The following is a 19656-nucleotide window of genomic DNA, read 5'->3' as shown; positions in this document are numbered from 1 at the left end:
TTATTTCAGAAGCACAGGAAACGCGACAGCGGGGACACGAGGGGTCAAAGTGTTTCACGCGGCGAACGGAGGAAAGACGGGAATGTGGACAAGCATCCAGACACAGACATGTGGGCCATCATCTCACGGAATCACTCGCAAGACACTACTTCTATTCGAACTCACATGCTGCATGTTGCCCTACATATAGTATGCGTTTTTACGCCAGGTTTATAGGGATCTGATAAAACAAAGTTTAGAAATAAAACGAGAAAAATTATTCTTGTTTATTCGTTTTAAGAGTGTAAAATAACGCTGTGATTAATCTGCTATTAATCTGTTATTACTAAGTAGAAGTACAGATACATATACCCGGCTTGAGAACTGAATCAGTCTTGAATGGTACCGTAATCCCAAATTTAAATTCATGGCACGATGTGGACTGTACCTTCCCGGTCCGTTCGTGTCAAAGTCAAAACACCCAGATCTTCTATACTGATTTCTGGTGAAAATTGTGTTTTGCCTTTATAGCGTCATACCACAAAAAAAGAAAGAAATACAGGACAAAAATGAGTTTAGAAGTGGCCCAACACATTCAAACTTCACTTTAATTAACAGCGGGCGACCTGTTGTCACTGGTATGTGTCGTTACTGCGCCACCTAGCGGGAGAAAATGGGAACGCGATGGTTTTAGCAACTTCTTTTGGTGTCACATAATCAAGAGACGTCTGAAATAAGATCTGAATGCTGAGTCTTATACCCGATTTCCTTGTTCATATCCTTCCAAACCAGTGCACCTTTTCACAATGTGGCGGTTCAGGATTTTAATGGCTCACAGGTGTGCAGGTACATCTGTCTGCAGCAGTACAGCAGCGCGACGAGACAGACCAGTCACGCAGACCACAAACTATTTCCACGGAAGAGTAAATCTATGATTGCCAGACAAGGTCTGTGACAATTGATCTCACTAGAAGTAATATGATTAACCGACTCCGAGAGTCAGTTAACGCGTGGGGGCCATACCGTCTGTGGGGCAATAAGAGATCAGCAGACGAACCCCGGTGTGGAGCTCATCGGCTGCAATCTATATGTGTCCAATAGAGGGCGCACTGCACTTGAATGATCGTCAGCAAGAGTACATACAACCCAAAAAAATCTTAAATCCGAGCTCAGCTCTCTGCTGCATCTTTGAGCCGAGTTTGCATTTCTGCTGCTGGAGATTCGTGGTCGTTTTCAGAAGTAAAACTTTCTCAAAGTGTTCACGAGCCACAAGCACGCTGTTTGCGAAGGTGTCTTTCTTCAAGGCTTGAAGTTGGCAAATCGCCTCATGGCTTGGTAGAGCTGGTCCCCCGGGCACTCTGTGTCACCCACATCACGATGTCCCAGCAGGGTGAAATCGGGGTGCAGGTGCCCCTGCGCCACCCCACAATCCAGCAGCTGGCGAGCAGCAGAGAGGGCGGCCGGGCTGGGGGCCTCACCTGAAAGACACGCAGACAGGCGGGCGTGGCTGCTCTGAGCTGGGCCAGGAACCGCGCAGCGCCAGGGCGCGCTCTCCATGTTCACTGAGCAGGGGCAGGCAGGGAGCGGCGTCAGCAAGCACAGGCTGCACAGGAGCAGCTGAAGGTTTATCCCACACCTAACCGTTTCCATGCATCTCTTGCAGGAAATGCCCAGTTATTTACACTGGTGGGACAGGAAGGAGACTGGCAGACTGCTTCAGGGAACGTGTCAGGGCCGAGACGATCAAAGATCTCTCCAAGCCCATAGTTTCCCATTTCACCTCTAACGGCCACAGTCTTTCTGAATTCTCTGTCTGCGTTCTCACAGAGGGGTGTCGGAACTCCTATTGCAGAAAGACATCTGAAACAAACCTATCCCGAAGCTAGGATCACACCTTCCCTCTTCTCTCAACGACAGACTCATTTCCTCCTAAATCCCCTCTGTTCATCTGCAGATCCTGACTCCTCCCGTTCTCCCCGAGTGTGGACACTCATCCTCTCCCGCCTCATGCCCACTGCTCCCTACTCCTGCCCCTCTTACCTTCTCTGTCTAGTGTCCTCCAGCGCTTCATCCACCACTGGCGCCCCTCCCCCCCCCCTCACAGCTGAAACGTTTGCTTCTCCTTCCTTGTCCGTTCAGTTTGGAAGAACCCTCTACCTGCTGCTCAGAGTTCCCAGGCTGAGCCCCAGTCAGGCGGAGGGCTAGACGGGACAGGCTGGAGCAGACGGCACTGTTCAGGCATGTCATACCGCTGCCGGTCCTGTCGCTGGCCACGCGCAGGGTGCCCACAGTGAGCCCGTCCTCCAGGGGGCACTCCCCCCCCCCCCCCGATCCAGAGACAAGCTCTCACAGGGAGAATTCGCTGCTTACTGCTGAAGTGTCCCATCAGGGCGATGCCCAGGGAGTCGGCGTTGCACCGCTTGGCGTGAGCTCCCACGATGCCCCAGCCCCGGCCCTCGAACACGCTGCCGTCTCCTCCAATCAGGAAGCTACAAGGAAGCAGAAGCTGCTCAGGTGAAGCCTGGATGAGCAGTGTACCGTGGGGACAATCACGCCCTGCCAGTCCAGCTGAGCGCCAGTGAGGCTACACCGGCGTCAAAGCAGGAGCAGGACCATGCAGGACAGCGCAGACCATGAAGCTGAATCTGTGTGTCTCAGCCGGGCGCGGTGTCCCTCCAGCCCAGCATTGGGGAACCCCTGTACCCCAACAGCTCGCCGGTTCAAAACGCTCCCGGCGAGGCGTCTGCTTACTTGTAGCCGATGTCGTCGAAGCCGCGGCCATCCATGTGCGCCAGCTGGATCCTCCGCACCAGCGGGCCGCAGGAGTCGGCGCTGCCGCAGGAGGCCAGGGCGGTGTGGTGGATCACGGCCCGCGCCGCGGCCCCCGCCATGCTGCTCCGGGCCCGCGGGGCCACCGCGCCCCACTGCTGGCGGGACACCACACTGGGGCACTGGGCTGCAGCGCCTGCCGGGCGAGAGAGACGCTGGAGCTGGAGATAAATAACAGCATGACCGAGCGGCGTGGCCCAGAGGGGACGTCCCAGGCAGCTCTAGCTGTCTCCTCGGTGACACTGTTTTGAATAGTTTACTGCCCCTGCCTTGACCAAAAGAAAAAAGGAATCATGTGACCAAGAATCGTGTGACCACCCCCCCTGCTGGCTCTGCTACACCGGCTGCCAGTCAGATGTAGGAAGTATCTACCCGAGGAACACCAGTACTCCACAGGTTGTACACGCCCGGGCCGCCCGCAGCAAAGTCACGTTTCCTGTACGAGAGGATCTTGTCGCTCGTCTCAAACGAGTCGCTCCTCCTCTCGCCGCGCACAGGCCGGGTATCACGGTGGTTTTCGCCCGAGTTAACTTGTTAACCGAATCTGACGTGTTTCGTCAACGAATCGCGCGGTGCGAATGATGATGAGAAAAATAAGACACTCCTTTTTAACCGATTTCTTGCTGAAGTATTCTGCAGACGCCATTACCCAAGGAATTACGTTCAATGGATTGTAACAATTGTGTAGGTGTCATCAGCTAATAAAAGTCAGATCTAAAAAAATCCCACAGGGTTTAGCAACTATTCCTCGGGGTATTCGCAGTTTTTAACAATTTACAACTCAAACGATGATCAGCTTGCTATTGTGTCCCTAAAGCATAACGCGCTCACCTGTACTTCAACCTAACTCTGTGGATTAAGAACCACCCCGAGGAGAGAGAAACAGAGGGCTTTCGCCACTGTGGGAGGAACAGGGCAGTCACATTCTGACCTGATGATGAGTCCTGGGACCGGTGTTTCCTCGAGTCCTTCCCGCGGTCGGACACATCCATGTAAAATTACAGCTTGCTTTCCTTGCCGCGGATCGATAAACTCGGCCGCGCGCAGCTGGATCAGGTGCCAGGAGTTCGCTCCTGGGGATGGGCGTGACCACGCGGAAAAGCACCCAATCAGCGAGGGCTAATTCGGGCTAAACGGAAGAGCGAATTTCCCCTGTACTTTCCAGAATTTCTTATCTGTACTTTTTTCATTTAATTAATGTCCAACTAATCATTTTTTTATTGCTTTTTAAAGCCTATGAATAACAATGATCTGTCAGCTGAGCATCTATATCTGTACAGGATGTTTTATGACGCTTAATGACACTCAGGAATGGCTACCGGTGTAGGAGATTATTAACAGCTGTAAAACTACCTCTGTCTGCCTAGATCCCACCCCTACCCTCCCGCAAGACTCCTGCTCTATATTTGTCAATATCATCGACAATTCGCTTTCTATGGCTGTGGGCCCTTCTGCCTTAACGACAGACTGCGTCAACCACTCAAATACTAAAGAAACCTGGCTTGGATTCTGATATAATGATGAACTACAGACTCATTTCTAAATGACCATTTCTATCTAAGGTTTCGGGATGCTTGGTGCTCAGCAATCACAGGCTCACATAACAGCTACTGCTTTGGTTGAACCCTTCCAGTCCAGTTTTCACTCTAATCATGGTACTGAGACTGCTCTTGTCACGACCGTGAATAGTTTGTTTTTGTGTCTCAGTCGGGGGCTATAAGTATACTTATGCTCCTTGATCTTAGTGAGGCTTCTGATATAGTAAATCATTATCATGTTGTTCAAATGCTTGCAAACATTCTGGTCTGTCAGTGGTACTGTTTTTAACTGGTTCTGCTCATATCTGACATCAGAGTGCATGGGGGGTCTTGGCTCTTCGATTTTTTTATTATTTATATGCTTCCTCTCGGTCAGTTTGCACGCAAACTAGTCTTCAGTTTCATTGTTATGCAGATGATACTCCGATTTATGTTAAAACATCTTCCCCTCTGATCTCCTACTTATCTCTGGTTTGCGTGACGTCAAGCTCTGGTTGAGATCGAACTCCTTGAAGCTCCATAATGACAAAACAGAAATTTTACTGGTAGGACTGAAATTGTCCTACAGGTGGCGGCAGAGAGTCACGCTATCGGCGGTTATACGTTCATATAACAGTGACGAAACTACACATTTACAGTCTCGTATTCTCTCCTGTTTTAACGAAGGAGCACTTGTTCACGGGCATATATAAAAGCATGACCTGCCCACAGACGCAAGCCCTTAGTGCTCGCTAGGTTTTCCAGCCCTCTGTATAATCCTCACATCGTCCCCGTCACCAGGAGCCGTGTGTGTCGGACACGGCGCTCTTGGTACAGGTGGACTGAAGTCCGAAACAGACAGGTGGACACAGCAGCTCCCCGGTCCCTGCGACGGCAGAATATTCAGGAGCTAAACGCCAGGATCGTCGGGATTCTCCATTCATAAGGGCTCAGGAGGAATGTAATTCAGACTACCAGGCAGTGCCTCGTCTGGGCTCAGAGGTTGCAGTTACGAGCTGAATCACACGATGCCCTTTTGCATCTATCAGTTTTGTGTACGAGCTGCCGGACCAGACAGCAGCATAAAAGCATAAGCTCTGTTAAGATACGAGTATGTAAATGATCGTTCATATACAGCTCAAAACCTGACTCGAGAGGCAGCCTCTTCTGTCTGGCTTTGAGGTAAATCTCGAGAGCCAGTTCTCAAAAGAAGATTCAGCCAGGTGTGAGGATCCAGGACAGGGTCTCTGGATGATGTTCTCAGTTATCTCATGAAAATCTGGAGCAGACCAAGCCTGCACTGCACTGCTCCTTGGCCCCTGGCACTCGAACCCGTCTCCAGGCCATGGACCCAATCCCCAATGCCCCCTCTGTTCTCCCTCTCTCGCCACAGCCCTCAGAGCCTTCCTGCTCTCCCGCGCTGCAGTGCCTGGCCTCTTTTCACATGAAGCCTGTGTGAGGCAGCTCACAGGGAGATGCTACTGTGCTGTCTTAGCAAATCTAATTTCAAAACTAATTGTTGTCATTCGACAAGGACTGGGTTTCAGCAGGGCTCGTTTAGAAGTCAAACCCCTTGCTCTGCCCTCTGTGTGCGCTCTGTGCAGGCGCTGTCCCGTGCAAACCCGAGCCATGCAGGTTGGGCAGCCTGGCTGCTGTGCTAGCTGTCTCCTGCTCCGAGAGACCACTGGCTCATCACTACCTGTGGGACTCCCACCGGCAGCTTCCTCTTCCTCCCCACTCCTAGGATCGTGGGGCGGTCTTGGGCGCGTGGTGGACCCAGCATGCTCTAGCTCTTCGCTCAGCTTCCTCATGATCTGAAATGCTGAGATCTGTTTGAGGAAGAGGTGCAGCTTCTTCACAGTATTCAGTGTACAGACAGTGACTGCTCTGATCTACCTTCTGTAAATCGCCCTCTTGTTGACCTCTCTCTCCATTTACCCATCATGCCACATCTGCTTTTATACACACCCTCACCAAAATAGACCAGTGTGATTAATTGCACTGACCCTTCCTGTCCAGATCCTGGGAAAGGACCATGTCCCAGATTTCCAAGGACTGGGAGTCCTACAGTAGCTAACTAGGCCTTCTGTGTCACTGCTGTGCTATGGGAAAGAGGGCTGATGTGAGCAAGCTCATCCACAGGCATGGTTATTAGTGCATGTGCCTCTGGTGCATTAGGCCAACTGAGGGCAACAGCACACCTGGCTAATTAGTCAGTTAAAAAAACCCATCAGAGGTTAATAGCAGCAGGTGAAAAAACATACTGAGCAGAACATAAGCTGAGCAGAACGTTTCAGCTGTGGAGCCTTCTTCAGGTGTGTGAAGACCCAAAGAAGGCTCTGCTGCTGAAACGCTGTGTTTCTTTTCTTCTCTTTTCAGCAGGGAAAAAACCTTTACTGGTTCGTATGCAGCCTGCGCCTGCTGACGCAGCTGCCTACTTGAACAGCAAGTCAGATTATGATCCAGACAGAAACTACTGAGTGGATCTCAAGCTCCACAATAATTACTGCTGGAATGGGTCGGACATACCAGGGTCTCTCTCTAAATCTGGGGTGTTCTCTAATGCTTGAGAGAGGTAATATATGAAAGGAAAAAGAGCTTAAAACACAGGCATCAAATGGCAACGTTGTTATATGAACCCCTAAGTTTTAACACACCTCAAGTTGTGTTGCCTCTTTCCTGTCTTCTGAGCTGGAAGTGGAACTATAGCTCGATTTTATTTTGAGACAGAAGTCAAGCACATTTTGCATTAAACAAAAAAAAATTAAAATCCGTTCAGGTAGTACATACAGAAGAGAACATACTTTGTATTTGGGCTATATATACAAACGTTTTATGCAAATTAGAAGTTTTATTTCTTTTGCTTGCTTTAATCCACCTCGGGGTGCGTTTTGAGAAATGATTCTATTCTTGGCAGCAGGAATCCTCCCGGCGTTTCCAAAGGGGCTCTGGGGCGCATGACCGCGATCCGAGGCTTGGATTTCACCTCTGTGTCAAATGGGAAAGTTCTTTTTTTTGTCTCTCCTGAAAATAATTTCGTAGTCATTTCCCTAGTGAAAGGCAGGGAGAAGAAGGGATTTGCATACAGTTAGAGCAGCGCTGTGACCGAGCAGGAGACACAGTACGCTGAACAGTCACTGCTCGCCTTACAAAAACACCAGCTGCGCTCCGCGTGCGCCGCGCTGTGCCCGCCGCCTGTTTCGACTTGTGCTCCGCTTTCATCTGAAAACAAAAAAGGCAACGTCAGTTACAATCCGGTGAAAGCCTCTTGACTAAAACTCCTGCTAACAGAGACAGGGTCCCGACACTGAAACAGGAACGCTGTCAGTGTGCGACGACCGCAAGCACCTTGCTTAGCAACGCCCCTCTCCTCTAGCACGTCTTTGTAGAAACACCCCAACGCGCCGGCTAGAATGCGATTGCTGAGCTAACCTTTCTGTTCCTCGGTCGTCTCAAATGCTCAGTGGCTCCGACCCATCTGTGCGTTTTCCACGGCACAGCGCGGCCGGAAACGGACCCCAGAACCGACCCGAACCACGGCTTCGTAAAAGGAAAGGAAACAAAAAAGCATCTGCTTAAAAACAATGAAGATGCACGTCAAGTCCTGGTATCGCCTTTAATATTAAGTGTATCACATTCCCTTTAAGTACAGTACCGACGACAGTACATTCAACTGATTCTATGCCACTCGCTCAAAATCTGTGAACGCAAATTCAAAGCAATCAAGATAAAAGTGGGGAAATTAATGTATGACGCTTATAAGGCCGCAGATCACAAAGCGTTTTCACAAAGAGTCCCTGCTTTCTTGTGAAAGCCGGGGATTCGTGCACGCCTGCGACCACAGTTTACATAGATGATTGTGCACAAGGAATCAGTGTTTCTTCAGTGGGAGCCGGGGGGCTTTCAGACAGCAGCCCAGTCCAGACCTCGAGCGCAGGAATAGGCGCAGCTCGTCAGTGGCGTTTTTAGCAAGAACCAGTCTATCCATCGAGTTTCTCACCGTGCTTTCTGACCAGGGGCCGCTAGACTGCTACGGGTTAAATAAAACACGACAGACTTCGCACCAAAGGCTCTCGGTGACCGTTAATGTCCAGTCGTGCTGTTCCTTGCTCACGGGATCAAGAATCTTGTGCTTTTTTGGATGCTAGTAGAGTTACGTGCGAGTCACTAGTCTTTGAAGAGGTGGACGGTTCTACCGCCGACTTCTCTGTATTTGCCTAATGTCGTCTCTGGCGTTCGGCGCTGTTTTGCATGCTCTGTCTCCGGAGCCACGGAGCTCACGGGTGCCTGCACAGTGCCTGCCGGATGGGCGCAGTTATTTGTACGCAGGGCCGCTGCACGGCGGAGACCCGGCCGTGGAGGGAGATGTGGGGCCTGATGTGAGCTCTGGACGATGAGCGCCTCTGGCCTTCCTTTCCAAACCGCAATGGGCAATCAGCTACTGGACCGACCCTCTAAATAATGTGAGTTTATAGCGTCAGTGTCCTAGACCCCTACACATAGTCAATAGGTTTTCACAACTTTGTATCTCAGAAAAGAAACTGTGCTTCAAATTCACATCTCTTTTTAAAATAACTTGCATGAAGGCAAAACACCACCATGCTAAATTAACAACAACATGCTACTTGGACTACTCCAGCCCCTGCTAATTACATCATGTCAATTTATCTCTGTATTCACTAGGAATAACAACACCCAGGAACTGTATTGAAAGATGAGGAGAGTGTTTTACTCGCAGTAAATTCGGCTGAACCCCCCTGGATGAGCGAGGGAGAGCGATGGGTTGTAAAAGCTGTGAGTGGGAGAGAAGGAGGTTCCCTGCGGTATTAATGATGCTTAAATTGATTCATTACAGATTAAGGATGATTGAACTTGTCTGTTGTCATTTTTTCTGGTCTATCGTTACAAACTCCATGAAACTAGTGCGACCCTTCAGAATCTGGACGTATCTCACCAGTGATAAGTCTGCTGGGATTTTTCTGGGGGTAGTCAGGCTGCATGTCAGGTGTGTCTCAGGTTAGGTCTCGAAGCCTCTCCCTGATACTGCTGTGCTCTCTCAAGCAGCTAGCCGACCGCGGGGACCCCAGAGATCCAGCTCCTGAGCAGCTCTCTGAGCACAGAGACAAGTCCTGCCTCTCCTGTCAGGGTTTGAGAGGGCAGGAAGGAGCTGTGACCGAGTGCCACTGCAAGCGAGCGAGCTGTGCCCGTCACGGAAGAGCTAGTCAAATGAGTGGAGATCAGGCCGCTCCGCGTAGGGAAATGACCGCTGCACCGCGCCGGCGCCGGTTTGCTTAGCAGTGATGTGCTCTTGGTCAATCAGAGGTCAAGCGAAAGCAAGGCGGGACACAGCGTGGGGGGGACAGTCTATGGCAGGGAGGAAGGGAATGATGTGAAACCATGGTGTTTATCCACCCTCACTCCGAGAGCAGCGTGCACTGCTGGATTCAGCTCTGGATTGGTTTTCTCTAAATCAGTGCAGTTAACAGGAGTGCTGCTTCCCAGCTCTTGGGTTCAACTGCACACTAGGGTACCTGCTGGTTGGGTGGGGTTACCATGTTCTTCCCCACATTCATAGGAGCATTTACCAGGAGCTCCAGTTTGCTTGCACCTTCTACGAACACATGGGCCGAGGTCTCTCGCGTCCCTGTATCACCCCTGTGTGCACATTGTGGTGCTCTGGTCACGCCTCCAGTGTGCAGCTCCATCCCGCGTCCTGTGTCCCCAGACAGGCTCAGGGTCTCCAGGAGGCAGTAGTGTCTTTCCAATAATGAATGGATGCACGAAACTGGGGGTCTGCAACCTGGGACTCTCGTTGCATCTGCAGAGACTGTTTTCCAGATCTCACAATTACGTCTCCACACCGATCCTATTTTTTTAAGACTCTTTTTCTGTGCTGTCAGAAATTCTGCTTCAGTGGATCTGGAGATCTGTACATGTGTATCGAGACGCACAGACATACTGTGAGCACACAGAGACATGAAGACAAACAGAAGGACAGCGATTGTCCTTTTATCTCTCTCTGTGCTGCAGAACAATCGGAGTGTTTTTACTAGCAGTTAACAAAAGGCACTGCTGTCTCCTTTCTCCACCTCCTCTGAACTCCTCTGCAGGATGCCGCAGGTGATTTGCATGAGAGGGATGCTAAGACTGACAGGCCAGATTTGCACAGGTAGCCCATGCAAACGAAAGGGAGACTGTTAAAGCTCGGCTGTGTTAAAATACCGACAGGTGTCTCAGCTCATTGGCTCAGCGGGGATGTTAGGAAAATGAGCGCTTTGATTTCTTTCTTATTTAGAAGGGGGCATGTTTGCGTGTGAGGATTGGTAGGGGGGGGTGGGAGCATCACTAAGGTAAGATGACACCTGCCTAGCAAGGAGCACAAGTTAAAACTGAGAGCCAAGAAGAGTTTCAGAGCACAGTGCAGTCGGACACGATTCGTGCTGCAGACACACCGCGATCGCCACTCCGTCCAGCAGACCCGCACCATTTCGGGCCGCTCTCCGCTCCGACCGGAACAGGGGGGAGCCTGGGGTGAGAACACAAGGGGGTGTTGATGAGCGACGCTGGGTTTGCTGAGCTATCAAAGTAAGGCACCAGCTGAGGCTCAGAAAAGTGATTCACAACCCTTCCGTGATTTCCAAGAACCGAAAGGAGAGAAGGCAGGAGGGTGAGAGGACTGTGTGCGGATTAGAACTGACCCCGGTCTGAGAGAGGGGGCGTGCTTTCAGAGCTTGCGGCAGAGAGGGGTCTTTCCCGAAGCAGGGAGAAGCGAAGAGGATGCCCCGTTCCTTCCTGGTGAAGAAGAAGCAGGGTCCAACCGGGGGCTGGAGATGGAGTGATGCCACAGACCTGCCCACTGGAGAGACAGCACCGGAGACACTGTCAGGTGAGAGACGCGCCGAGAGCATCACCGGCAGACTTGAGGGCTTGTTTCTGCATTTCCTCCCCTTCCTTTCCCTAGATACACTTGTGATACACTTTATTAGCCCTATACAATTTCTTGCATGAGGAATTTGTCTTTTCGCAGACCCCAGCTTGCTCTCCATGAGACACACAGACAGGGAGAGAAGCTTGGGGTTTCAGAGCGCAGGGGCAGCCATTTATACAGCACCCCTGGAGCAGCTGGGGTTAAGGGCCTTGCTCAGGGGCCCAACGGAGTAGGATTCCTCTGCCGGGCACGGGATACAAACCGGCAACCTTCAAGCAGATCCTGAGCCACAGAGCCACTGCACCGCCCTAAGCTTACGGCACTAGTTGTTCCCAGGAGCTCGCCTTGCCCGGTGCTGATCAGCCCGAGCCTGGTTAGCATCCGAGATCGGATGGGATCAGGCACACGTACAGGCTGGTGTGACCGTAAACATTACAGTGTTACAGTGGGAGCTGCATCAACACCAGAGCAGACAATCCGCCAAATCATTCAGTGGTAGGAGTACTTGTTGAACGCATCACACATCACAGCACAAAATGGACCGACAGCTGCGGTCAAGGAGTCCAATTCTCTTGCCTCCTCCCTCACCTCTTATCTCCTGGTCTTGGGTCCGAGCAACATGGTCCCCAATGATCCCTTCTGTTCTCAGGGAGTGCAGCCACGCCAGCCCCCCCTGAGGCTCCCTGCCCTGTGCCCACTGCACCAGAGCCCGCATGGCAGGGGGCACCTGGGCAGGCAGGGCTGAGCTGGCACAGAGAGACCCCCAGCCTGCCCCCGCCTCTGCAGCTCCCCCAAGCCACAATGAGCCCCTACAGCACTGTGCCACCTGTACCCCGTGCCAAGGTGAGCAACCGACTTTTTACTTCTGCTCTGCTTTTAGCTCACTGCTTTTAGCTCACTGTTTTAACTATGTATTACTATTACATAGTAACTATTGCAACAACACATCGTCAGTAGGGTAAAACTAACCTGTCTCACGACGGTCTAATCCAACTATGTATCACAATCGACAGTATTAAATACGTTTACCTGTGTGTCCTAATCCCCAAATGATTTGTCACACACGCTGCATCTTAGAATGTGCCCCTTTATCCAGCGGTTTAAAGACAACAGGTGGAAACACCAGCGATCTATCTGCATGACCGACTGGACAGCGGCAGTAGATTTCTGTGCTTTTCTCCGACTGCTGGACTGTCCAGCGGATCATGTTTCTGCGCTCCGGCTTGGCTAGCTCAGGAAGAGCCTCTGCCTCAACAAGCTCACACCCACACTTCCTGCAGCACGGCGCACTCATGTCAGCGAAGGTGTCGAACAGTCGATAAGCGTAGACGAAAACCAGTTTGTTAATTCTGGTGAGGCCCTCTCAGCCGTGCAGGAGCACAGACTGTTCCCACTCGGCTCCGGTCCAGGCTGTGCCGGGGCTCTGCTGGGCTCTGACCCTTCCCTCTCGCCCTCAGGGCCGGGGGGCTCACGCGCAGGGAGACTTCCTGTGCCTGGTGTGCAACAAGGTGTTCCCCCTGCAGCGCATGCTGACGCGCCACCTCAAGTGCCACAGCATGGTCAAGAAGCACGTGTGCCGCTACTGCGCCAAGGGCTTCAACGACACCTTCGATCTGAAGAGGCACATGCGCACGCACACGGGTGAGCATGCAGCACAGAGCGGGGCAGCGGGGGGGTGGGGGCCCGCAGGGCAGGACGGCACAGAGCGGGGGGGCCGCAGGGCAGGGTGGCACAGAGCGGGGGGGGGGGGCAGGGCAGGATGGAACAGAGCGGGGGGGTCTCCACAGAGCGGGGGAGGCCGCAGGGCAGGGTGGCACAGAGCCGCGGGGGGCCACAGGGCAGGGGCCTGGGAAGAGTAGTCAAGGTAGCAGTACCAGGCTGACGATGTTACTGACCAACACTGCAGGCTGGGCACTGGAGTGGGCAGTGTTGCCTGCCCCAGCCCCTGAATCTTGGGAAAGATTTTTGAAGTTCAGCTCTTTGGTAGCAGGTTGTTGAAAAAGAGAAGTTGGATGTTTTTTGCTGTCCAGGGAGCTTCCATTTCCTGACCTGCCCCTCCTCTGGGGACGGAAGGGCAGGCTGCCCGGCCTCTCACCCCTCTCCCGCCTCTGCCCGCCAGGCATCCGGCCCTACCGCTGCGAGCTGTGCGAGAAGGCCTTCACCCAGCGCTGCTCGCTGGAGTCGCACCTGAAGAAGATCCACGGCGTGCGGCAGCAGTACGCCTACCGCGAGCGCCGCTCCAAGATCTTCGTGTGCGAGGACTGCGGCTTCACCTCCACGCACGGCGAGGAGTACTACCTGCACATCCGCGAGCGCCACCCCGCCAGCCCGGCCCTGCGCCGCTACTACCGCAAGCACGGGCACGCCGGCGCCCCCAGCCACAAACTGGGCGCCGTGGTGCTGTACCCCGGCTCCGGATACTACCTGTGAGCGCGCCAGCAAGGCTCCGCACCCAGACTGCTCCAGCCAGAGGGGTGCAACAAATAAAAACCAGCAGATAACCTCCCAATTCGGGACACTGAGTAATACCCCATGAGCACGTCTGCCCGAGGGATGCTGCAGGATGTAGGGTGGCGAGTGTAGCTCAGGGGTACTGGGGTCCAGATCAGGGCAGTGGCTCCTGTTTCAGCCAGGAGGCACCCCACAGTAAAACAGAACTTGTCCTTGACATCTGTAAGCTGGGAATTTCAGGTTCTCTACTCCAAACCATCAGGAGTGGAGTCTGCTCCCACCTCAGTGCTGAGGCTTGGCTCAGTCTCCACATCCAGTCAGATGGTCTGGATGGGGCACGTGGTCAGTCTCAAATTGACTGTGGAACAGGGTTTGCAGGAGCTGAACCAGGCCGGACAGCACTCAACATCAATTAGACCTGGAACAGCACCACTGTCACCTCATTATAGTCAGGCAGGACACCTGCCTGTCCTGTGTCATGGTAATAATCAAACCTAAGCACAAAGGGCTAAAAGTAACCCTGGAATCACACAAACCTTTTAGAAGACAAATGGTAGCAAAACAAAACATCATTGTTCTTGTGTTCGGTGTAAAAAGAGTAAAAGAATCTGAAAACTGAAACTGCTCATTAGCCTTTGAGTGTTTTTATTTTCCCCCAATACAAAAATAAATCAATAGTAATACTAACAATACATACAAAACCTAAAAGATAGCACATTTGGATTTTCTGCAGGAAGTGTGCAGATGGTTTCACCTGCCTTTTCTCTCTGACCTTTCTCGGTTCTGGTTACTTGCTCTGCGGTGCGTTTCCTGGCTACACTAACTGCTCAATATCCTCTCCAGTTCTCTGGCGCTGACTCAGAAAGTGCACTTACAGCTATCTGTTATTTATTTCAAAATGGCTTGGGGGACGCTGGAAATACAATCAAAACTGAATCAAAAGAGTCAGATGTCTCTTAGTACAGCGTCCACAATCTGAAGTCTTGACTGGCCTCTGACCTGCCTCCTGCCTTCCTCCTGTAACCGTACATGCGCATGCACAATAAAATACTAAACAATAGCATGGGACCAACAGTAAGGAAATTTAACTTATTCTTAGCATATAAATCAAATTAAGTAGATGACATACAAAAACGCCAACTGAACAGCCAATTTTACCTTTTTGCTTGACTTTGCCTTTATATTTTCTCCAATTCCACCTGCAAGTAATGAAGCTGCAGAAAATCTTCTGTCAGCAACAATGTGACATCAAGTGTGTGTTATTATACCAATTTAAATGCTCTTGTAAACTAAAACACTGTGATTGGCTACCTTGTAAAATTTAAGTGCATGCATTTGAGATATTACATTATGGCTCTCATTTTTAAATTCTTAACTGGCTAACCCTAATGCTGTTTCTGAACTTCAATCACTAATGTAACAGAAAGCCTATACATTTTCATTGGCAGCAGTTTAAAGTATATTAACTATACTATTGGTAAATTTTTGCATTACATTGAGAATATTTTTCAACTATTTCTATCAGTCAAAATGATCATTTGACTGACACACCTAACAAGAATCTCACACTTCACCTCCTCTGCAAAGCTAACAGCAAATATGAGAGTCACTAGGGTGGAAGAGCAGAGGTCACAGGCCCAGAGGAGGGAGGAGGTCACCCATCAGTGACAAGTGTGAAACAGTAAAGTACTGGGAGAAAAGGCAGCTGGGCCACGCACACAGAACACACCGCTACACCAGAGGGCATCGCTGTGATTCTACCCAGTGCTCCGTCAGGCCTTCAGCTTCTGCCCCTCACTCTGTCCAGCGGTGACCACAGTGAGGCGCTGTGCACACGTAATACAGCCTCATGGCATCCTGAAATACAAGCACAGCCAAGCGGCGGTGGTCGTTTAATAGGCAAGAACGTACGACTTACGACTACCAACTACGTTGTCAGAGCAGACACCAGGGTCAACCGGTCAAGGCTGGGAGGGATATGGTGTACAAGGTCTACCCATGGTGTATATATGGTACAGGAGAGCTTTTTCCAGTATAAGCATTTTTTTTATCCACTGGCAGCTCTGGAATGTATTCCCCATGAATAGGGACAAGGTGTAAGGTGAAAAATAAAACTAAAATACACACAAAATAACTCTACATAGAAATAAGCATACAGAAATATACAGGGTGCATATCCCCAGGGTGTCCTGACAATACCGCATGTTCTGAAACTCTCCAACACAACTCCTAGAGCTGTCTTTGCTCCCTGTCAGTGTTGCCTGGGCTGGCTTCTCAGGGCCAAGCAGCCAGAACTCTGCCGGCCACGTCAGGCAACATGATGCAGGGCTTTCGTCACTGTCAACACACGCACACAAGCAGATCGGTGCCAGACGTGAAGGCTCTCAACACAGTACCTCAGCTTTCATACTGTGCGACTGGAAGAACACTGCCTCCTTATGGCCACACCTGAAAAAAAAAGATGAGAAGGCAACATGAATTTGGCAGTGCTCTGCCCTAACGTTTTAGAACGAAAGACTAATTCTCTTTAACCTCCTTAGCAAATAAGAGTTAACGATACTATTCTGATTGTTACGTAACAAAAGCGGGGATTAGTATTAAAACAGAATAGTCATCATTACTCCACAAACCCACGAAAAGGCAAATACAGAAGACAAAAAGGACACTCATTTCAGCAAGTTCAAGTACATGGCTGAGTTGGCATGCATAAGCTGCCGAGGAACAGGTAAAGATTTATTTCATGCTGAAAGAAAAAGGAAAGAGACTCCTGAAGAAGGCTCCACACCCAAAATGTATTTTTTCTTTTCAGCATGGAATAGCTTATTTCAATATCTTATTTTCTTGGTGATGAAACCTCAGTATCAAAATCAACACTGCAGTTCATCTACAGTACTGCTTTGCCGCAGCTGTGCACTGTTTAATTGCAAAGAAACGAGGAATAAAAAAGCTTAATGTGGTCACAGTGCATTGTTTTTAAAATGGAAATCACTACATATTGGTTTATTTCATGCTTTTGTTTTTACAAAAGGGCACCGTGAGATGAGAAAGTGCTGTGAAGCACAGGGAGAGAGATCATGAGGGTACTTACAAAATTAAACAGTTAAAAGCCCATTTTTATTTCCATATTCAGGTCCTGCTTCTTTAAAGAGGCCAAAAACACCTGCAGACAGTCCCACCTGGACCAGGACTGGACACCCCTGCTCTAATGTGTCAGTACGTTTTCAGCTTCCAAGATTTTACCCTACTAGTGGGGGACCTTTCTCCAGTTAAGTTGAAGATTAGTACAATTGCGTTAACCCGCAACGTCTCTGATGAAGATGTCTGGTAGTTATCTGGGATGTTATATGAACATCTCTGGGCAGTGAATCAGCAGCTTGCTGCCCACCTGCAGCCCTGCTGCACTAGGTTAAGACTCCAGCAAATCAAATCTGAACAGAAAATGCTGCCTTCCTGATATCCCTCTTGATCAGAATACAGAAAGCATTGTGACATTGTGAAAGTTTTAGGTCTGAAAGTATTCTCCTAGGCAAAAATTATAATGAAACTAACACAGCAGTCAGTTTATACAAAACAACGTCCTTGAAATACTCAGGTGTCTTGATACTGTAATGGCTGCACTCTTATAAATGTTAGTGTACAGCTAGAAGAAACCCACCATAAAGCAAGAAGGAAGCTGTATGTGATCCCGAAGTGCTGGGCAGTACTGAGAATGAACCAGCAGGACAGACAGAGCGGAGAATTTCAAGGACTCACTTTGGACAGGGGTGGTCTTCTGTCCTGGGCAGCGTGGGGTCCTGGGACACATCTGCGATGATCTGGGTCAGCTCACTGGAACACAACAAGAGACAGGTTACTAAAGTTTTAGATGTAGAAAAGGAGAAAGTTTGTCACACAAAAGGTTATGGGACACCGCATCCTATTACAGTCTATTCTGACCTCAGAAGCCAATAAGGACCAGTCCTGGGCAGCCACTGAGAACAGAGGTGGGAGACCTGTGTGGTAACACTTACTCAACCTCGTGGGTGATCTTGTTGACGTAGATGCAGCTGTTGTCTGCCTCCTGCTGGTAGTCACAGTTCCTGCACTGAGAGAGAGAGAGAAGGACAAGAGTCACCAGATGTACAGGCACCAGCACACACAAGCATTCACTGCTTACACTGGCACACAATGAGAACTATGCCATCTTCAGGCACACATACACACAATGAGCCGTTAGACGCCACACAGTCACTCTGATTCCACGATTGAATGGTTCTTGGACTTACCGCATACAACAATATTCTATTCTCTTTGTCTTCTTTAGGATACAGCATGTTGTTACTGAAAACAAAAAAAATATTTATTAAATAAGGAAGCTATACTCTTTATTTTATTAACCAAGTGAAAAGAAACAGGCATAATCACTAGGCAACACTAAAGTTTTGAGGACTTGTTTTAGTAGAAAATAAAAACCTACATCAAAAAGCAAGCTGTCGTATAAGTAACAGAATACGGATTGTTGAAATGCTTCAGTGATACAGCTTCATAATAACCTAAATAAAGTCTCTGCAATAAACAGTATTGCTATCATCATGGCAGGGGTCTCCAGCCCTAAGCCTAGAGAGATCTAGTCCATTAGTTCACCCTAAGTTGTTTTTTTTTAAGATTAGAAACACTTCCAAGTCATTTAAATTCCCTGGTCCTTTTGATGATGGAAGGGTGTCCCGATTTCTGTCCCAAATGATTTCTAAATCACTGATCTTAATCGTAACAAGTCACCTGTTTGAGTGATCACGGTTCAATTATTCCAGGTCTTTAGAAACTGATGACTCGGGGACTACTTATTAAAGCTGCTGAGCAGTGTCTCTCCAGGAGCAGGGCTTCAGCGTCACAAGCGACCTTCACTCCCGGTCTTGGAGAGCGCTGTCCAGGAATGAGGCTCCGGAGACACGGCCGCTCTCCTGGCCGGCAGTGAGATCTCTGCTGTGAACTGTACTGCAGCCTTGGGCTACAACGGAGCTACACACTGCTTCGATCACACACATCAATAGATCAGATAGATAAGACTTTATTGATCCCGAAGGGAAATAAATCGCTTCTTCTAAGACATCAAAATTCAGAGTCAGATTATTTCAGCATCGGGTACTCGTGTTACAAACCGCCTAGCAAAACCTCTAAATCCTGAACTAAATATACTAACCCATAGAAACAAGCCCGTATTAACCGTGTACCCACGGTGGGTAACTAACTTAACCCGCCGTTCACCACACTCTCTGGGGAATAACGTACCATTCCTGACAGAACCTTATTCCCACGAAGCCGGGTTCATATGTGCCTCCCTCCAAGTCCATCGTCGCCTTCGTGAAATTAAATAACTAAGTTTGCAAAAACAAACAACAACAGCTTAACCAGCGCCTGACCCCTCCGGACCAGCGGAAGCCCCCTCAACGCGCAGGCGCCCGCGAACTGAAAGCGCCGCGCTCGAAGCCTTGCGACGCCTCGTCACTCACCGCAGCGCCACCCGGCGGCGGAGGACCGCATAACAGCTCCCGAGCTGCAGGGGCGTTTGAGTTGCACACGTGTACTTGCTGTATAACGGGCAAACAAAAATGCATTTAATTAAACTAAGGGGACACTATTTTATTTTCTTATTCCGCGACACTACATCTGTGATTAGGATCCGCCGCACTTCCACAATTGTCGAATAGCTACTTCAGTGAGCAGAAGCGGGAAGAAGTTCAGGTGGGGAGCTGCGTCAGCACGCGTAGGCTGCAAAGGAACAAGTAATAGGTTTATTCCATGCTGAAAAGAGAAAAAAAATAAAACTCAACGTTTCGGCCGTGGAGCCTTGTTCAGGTGTGAGGAAGAAGGCTCCACGACCGAAACGTTGCGTTTTCTTTCTTCTCTTTTCAACATGGAATAAACCTATTACTTGTTCCTTCAGAAGCCGGAAGAACCGTCCTGGATTCTCCC

The 19656-nt window shown here is 50.0% G+C and overlaps 3 protein-coding genes across 3 annotated transcripts; 1 reads left to right on the top strand and 2 right to left on the bottom strand.

Annotated features, from left to right (window-relative positions):
• Positions 1–235: 235 nt before the first annotated feature.
• pglyrp5 (peptidoglycan recognition protein 5) lies at positions 236–3843 on the bottom strand. Its single transcript, XM_088910548.1, has 4 exons — positions 3740–3843; positions 2731–2944; positions 2350–2468; positions 236–1457 (listed from the first exon to the last, which is right to left on the bottom strand). The coding sequence occupies exons 1-4, from the start codon at positions 3798–3800 to the stop codon at positions 1279–1281; spliced, it is 573 nt and encodes a 190-aa protein (XP_088766674.1). The 5' UTR covers positions 3801–3843; the 3' UTR covers positions 236–1278.
• Positions 3844–11102: 7259 nt separating this feature from the next.
• On the top strand, positions 11103–13683 carry LOC148838793 (putative transcription factor ovo-like protein 3). The gene is made up of 4 exons (XM_088912351.1): positions 11103–11211; positions 11903–12096; positions 12711–12894; positions 13373–13683. The coding sequence occupies exons 1-4, from the start codon at positions 11103–11105 to the stop codon at positions 13681–13683; spliced, it is 798 nt and encodes a 265-aa protein (XP_088768477.1).
• A 653-nt stretch (positions 13684–14336) lies between these two features.
• Positions 14337–19169, bottom strand: polr2i (RNA polymerase II subunit I). Its single transcript, XM_088910271.1, has 6 exons — positions 18973–19169; positions 17970–18024; positions 17715–17788; positions 17458–17532; positions 16101–16152; positions 14337–15561 (listed from the first exon to the last, which is right to left on the bottom strand). The coding sequence occupies exons 1-6, from the start codon at positions 19032–19034 to the stop codon at positions 15499–15501; spliced, it is 381 nt and encodes a 126-aa protein (XP_088766397.1). The 5' UTR covers positions 19035–19169; the 3' UTR covers positions 14337–15498.
• Between the last annotated feature and the right edge of the window lie 487 nt (positions 19170–19656).

This window comes from Atractosteus spatula, chromosome 3 (assembly GCF_055471065.1).
Source record: "Atractosteus spatula isolate fAtrSpa1 chromosome 3, fAtrSpa1.hap1, whole genome shotgun sequence".
Lineage (NCBI taxonomy): Eukaryota > Metazoa > Chordata > Actinopteri > Semionotiformes > Lepisosteidae > Atractosteus > Atractosteus spatula.
This window is presented reverse-complemented; position numbering and strand designations above follow the sequence as displayed.

Excerpts from the sequence above, each read along its gene's own strand:
- pglyrp5 (XM_088910548.1), bottom strand. The coding sequence starts at position 3,800 with ATGGATGTGTCCGACCGCGGGAAGGACTCGAGGAAACACCGGTCCCAG. Across the intron at positions 2,945-3,739 it reads GTCCCAGGACTCATCATCAG|GCGCTGCAGCCCAGTGCCCC; the intron begins GTCAGAATGTGA and ends CTCGCCCGGCAG. Across the intron at positions 2,469-2,730 it reads TTCGACGACATCGGCTACAA|CTTCCTGATTGGAGGAGACG; the intron begins GTAAGCAGACGC and ends GCTTCCTTGTAG.
- polr2i (XM_088910271.1), bottom strand. The coding sequence starts at position 19,034 with ATGGACTTGGAGGGAGGCACATATGAACCCGGCTTCGTGGGAATAAGG. Across the intron at positions 18,025-18,972 it reads ATAAGGTTCTGTCAGGAATG|TAACAACATGCTGTATCCTA; the intron begins GTACGTTATTCC and ends TTTTGTTTTCAG. Across the intron at positions 15,562-16,100 it reads CGCACAGTATGAAAGCTGAG|GATGCCATGAGGCTGTATTA; the intron begins GTACTGTGTTGA and ends CTTGTATTTCAG.
- LOC148838793 (XM_088912351.1), top strand. The coding sequence starts at position 11,103 with ATGCCCCGTTCCTTCCTGGTGAAGAAGAAGCAGGGTCCAACCGGGGGC. Across the intron at positions 12,097-12,710 it reads CACCTGTACCCCGTGCCAAG|GGCCGGGGGGCTCACGCGCA; the intron begins GTGAGCAACCGA and ends TCTCGCCCTCAG. Across the intron at positions 12,895-13,372 it reads GCACATGCGCACGCACACGG|GCATCCGGCCCTACCGCTGC; the intron begins GTGAGCATGCAG and ends TCTGCCCGCCAG.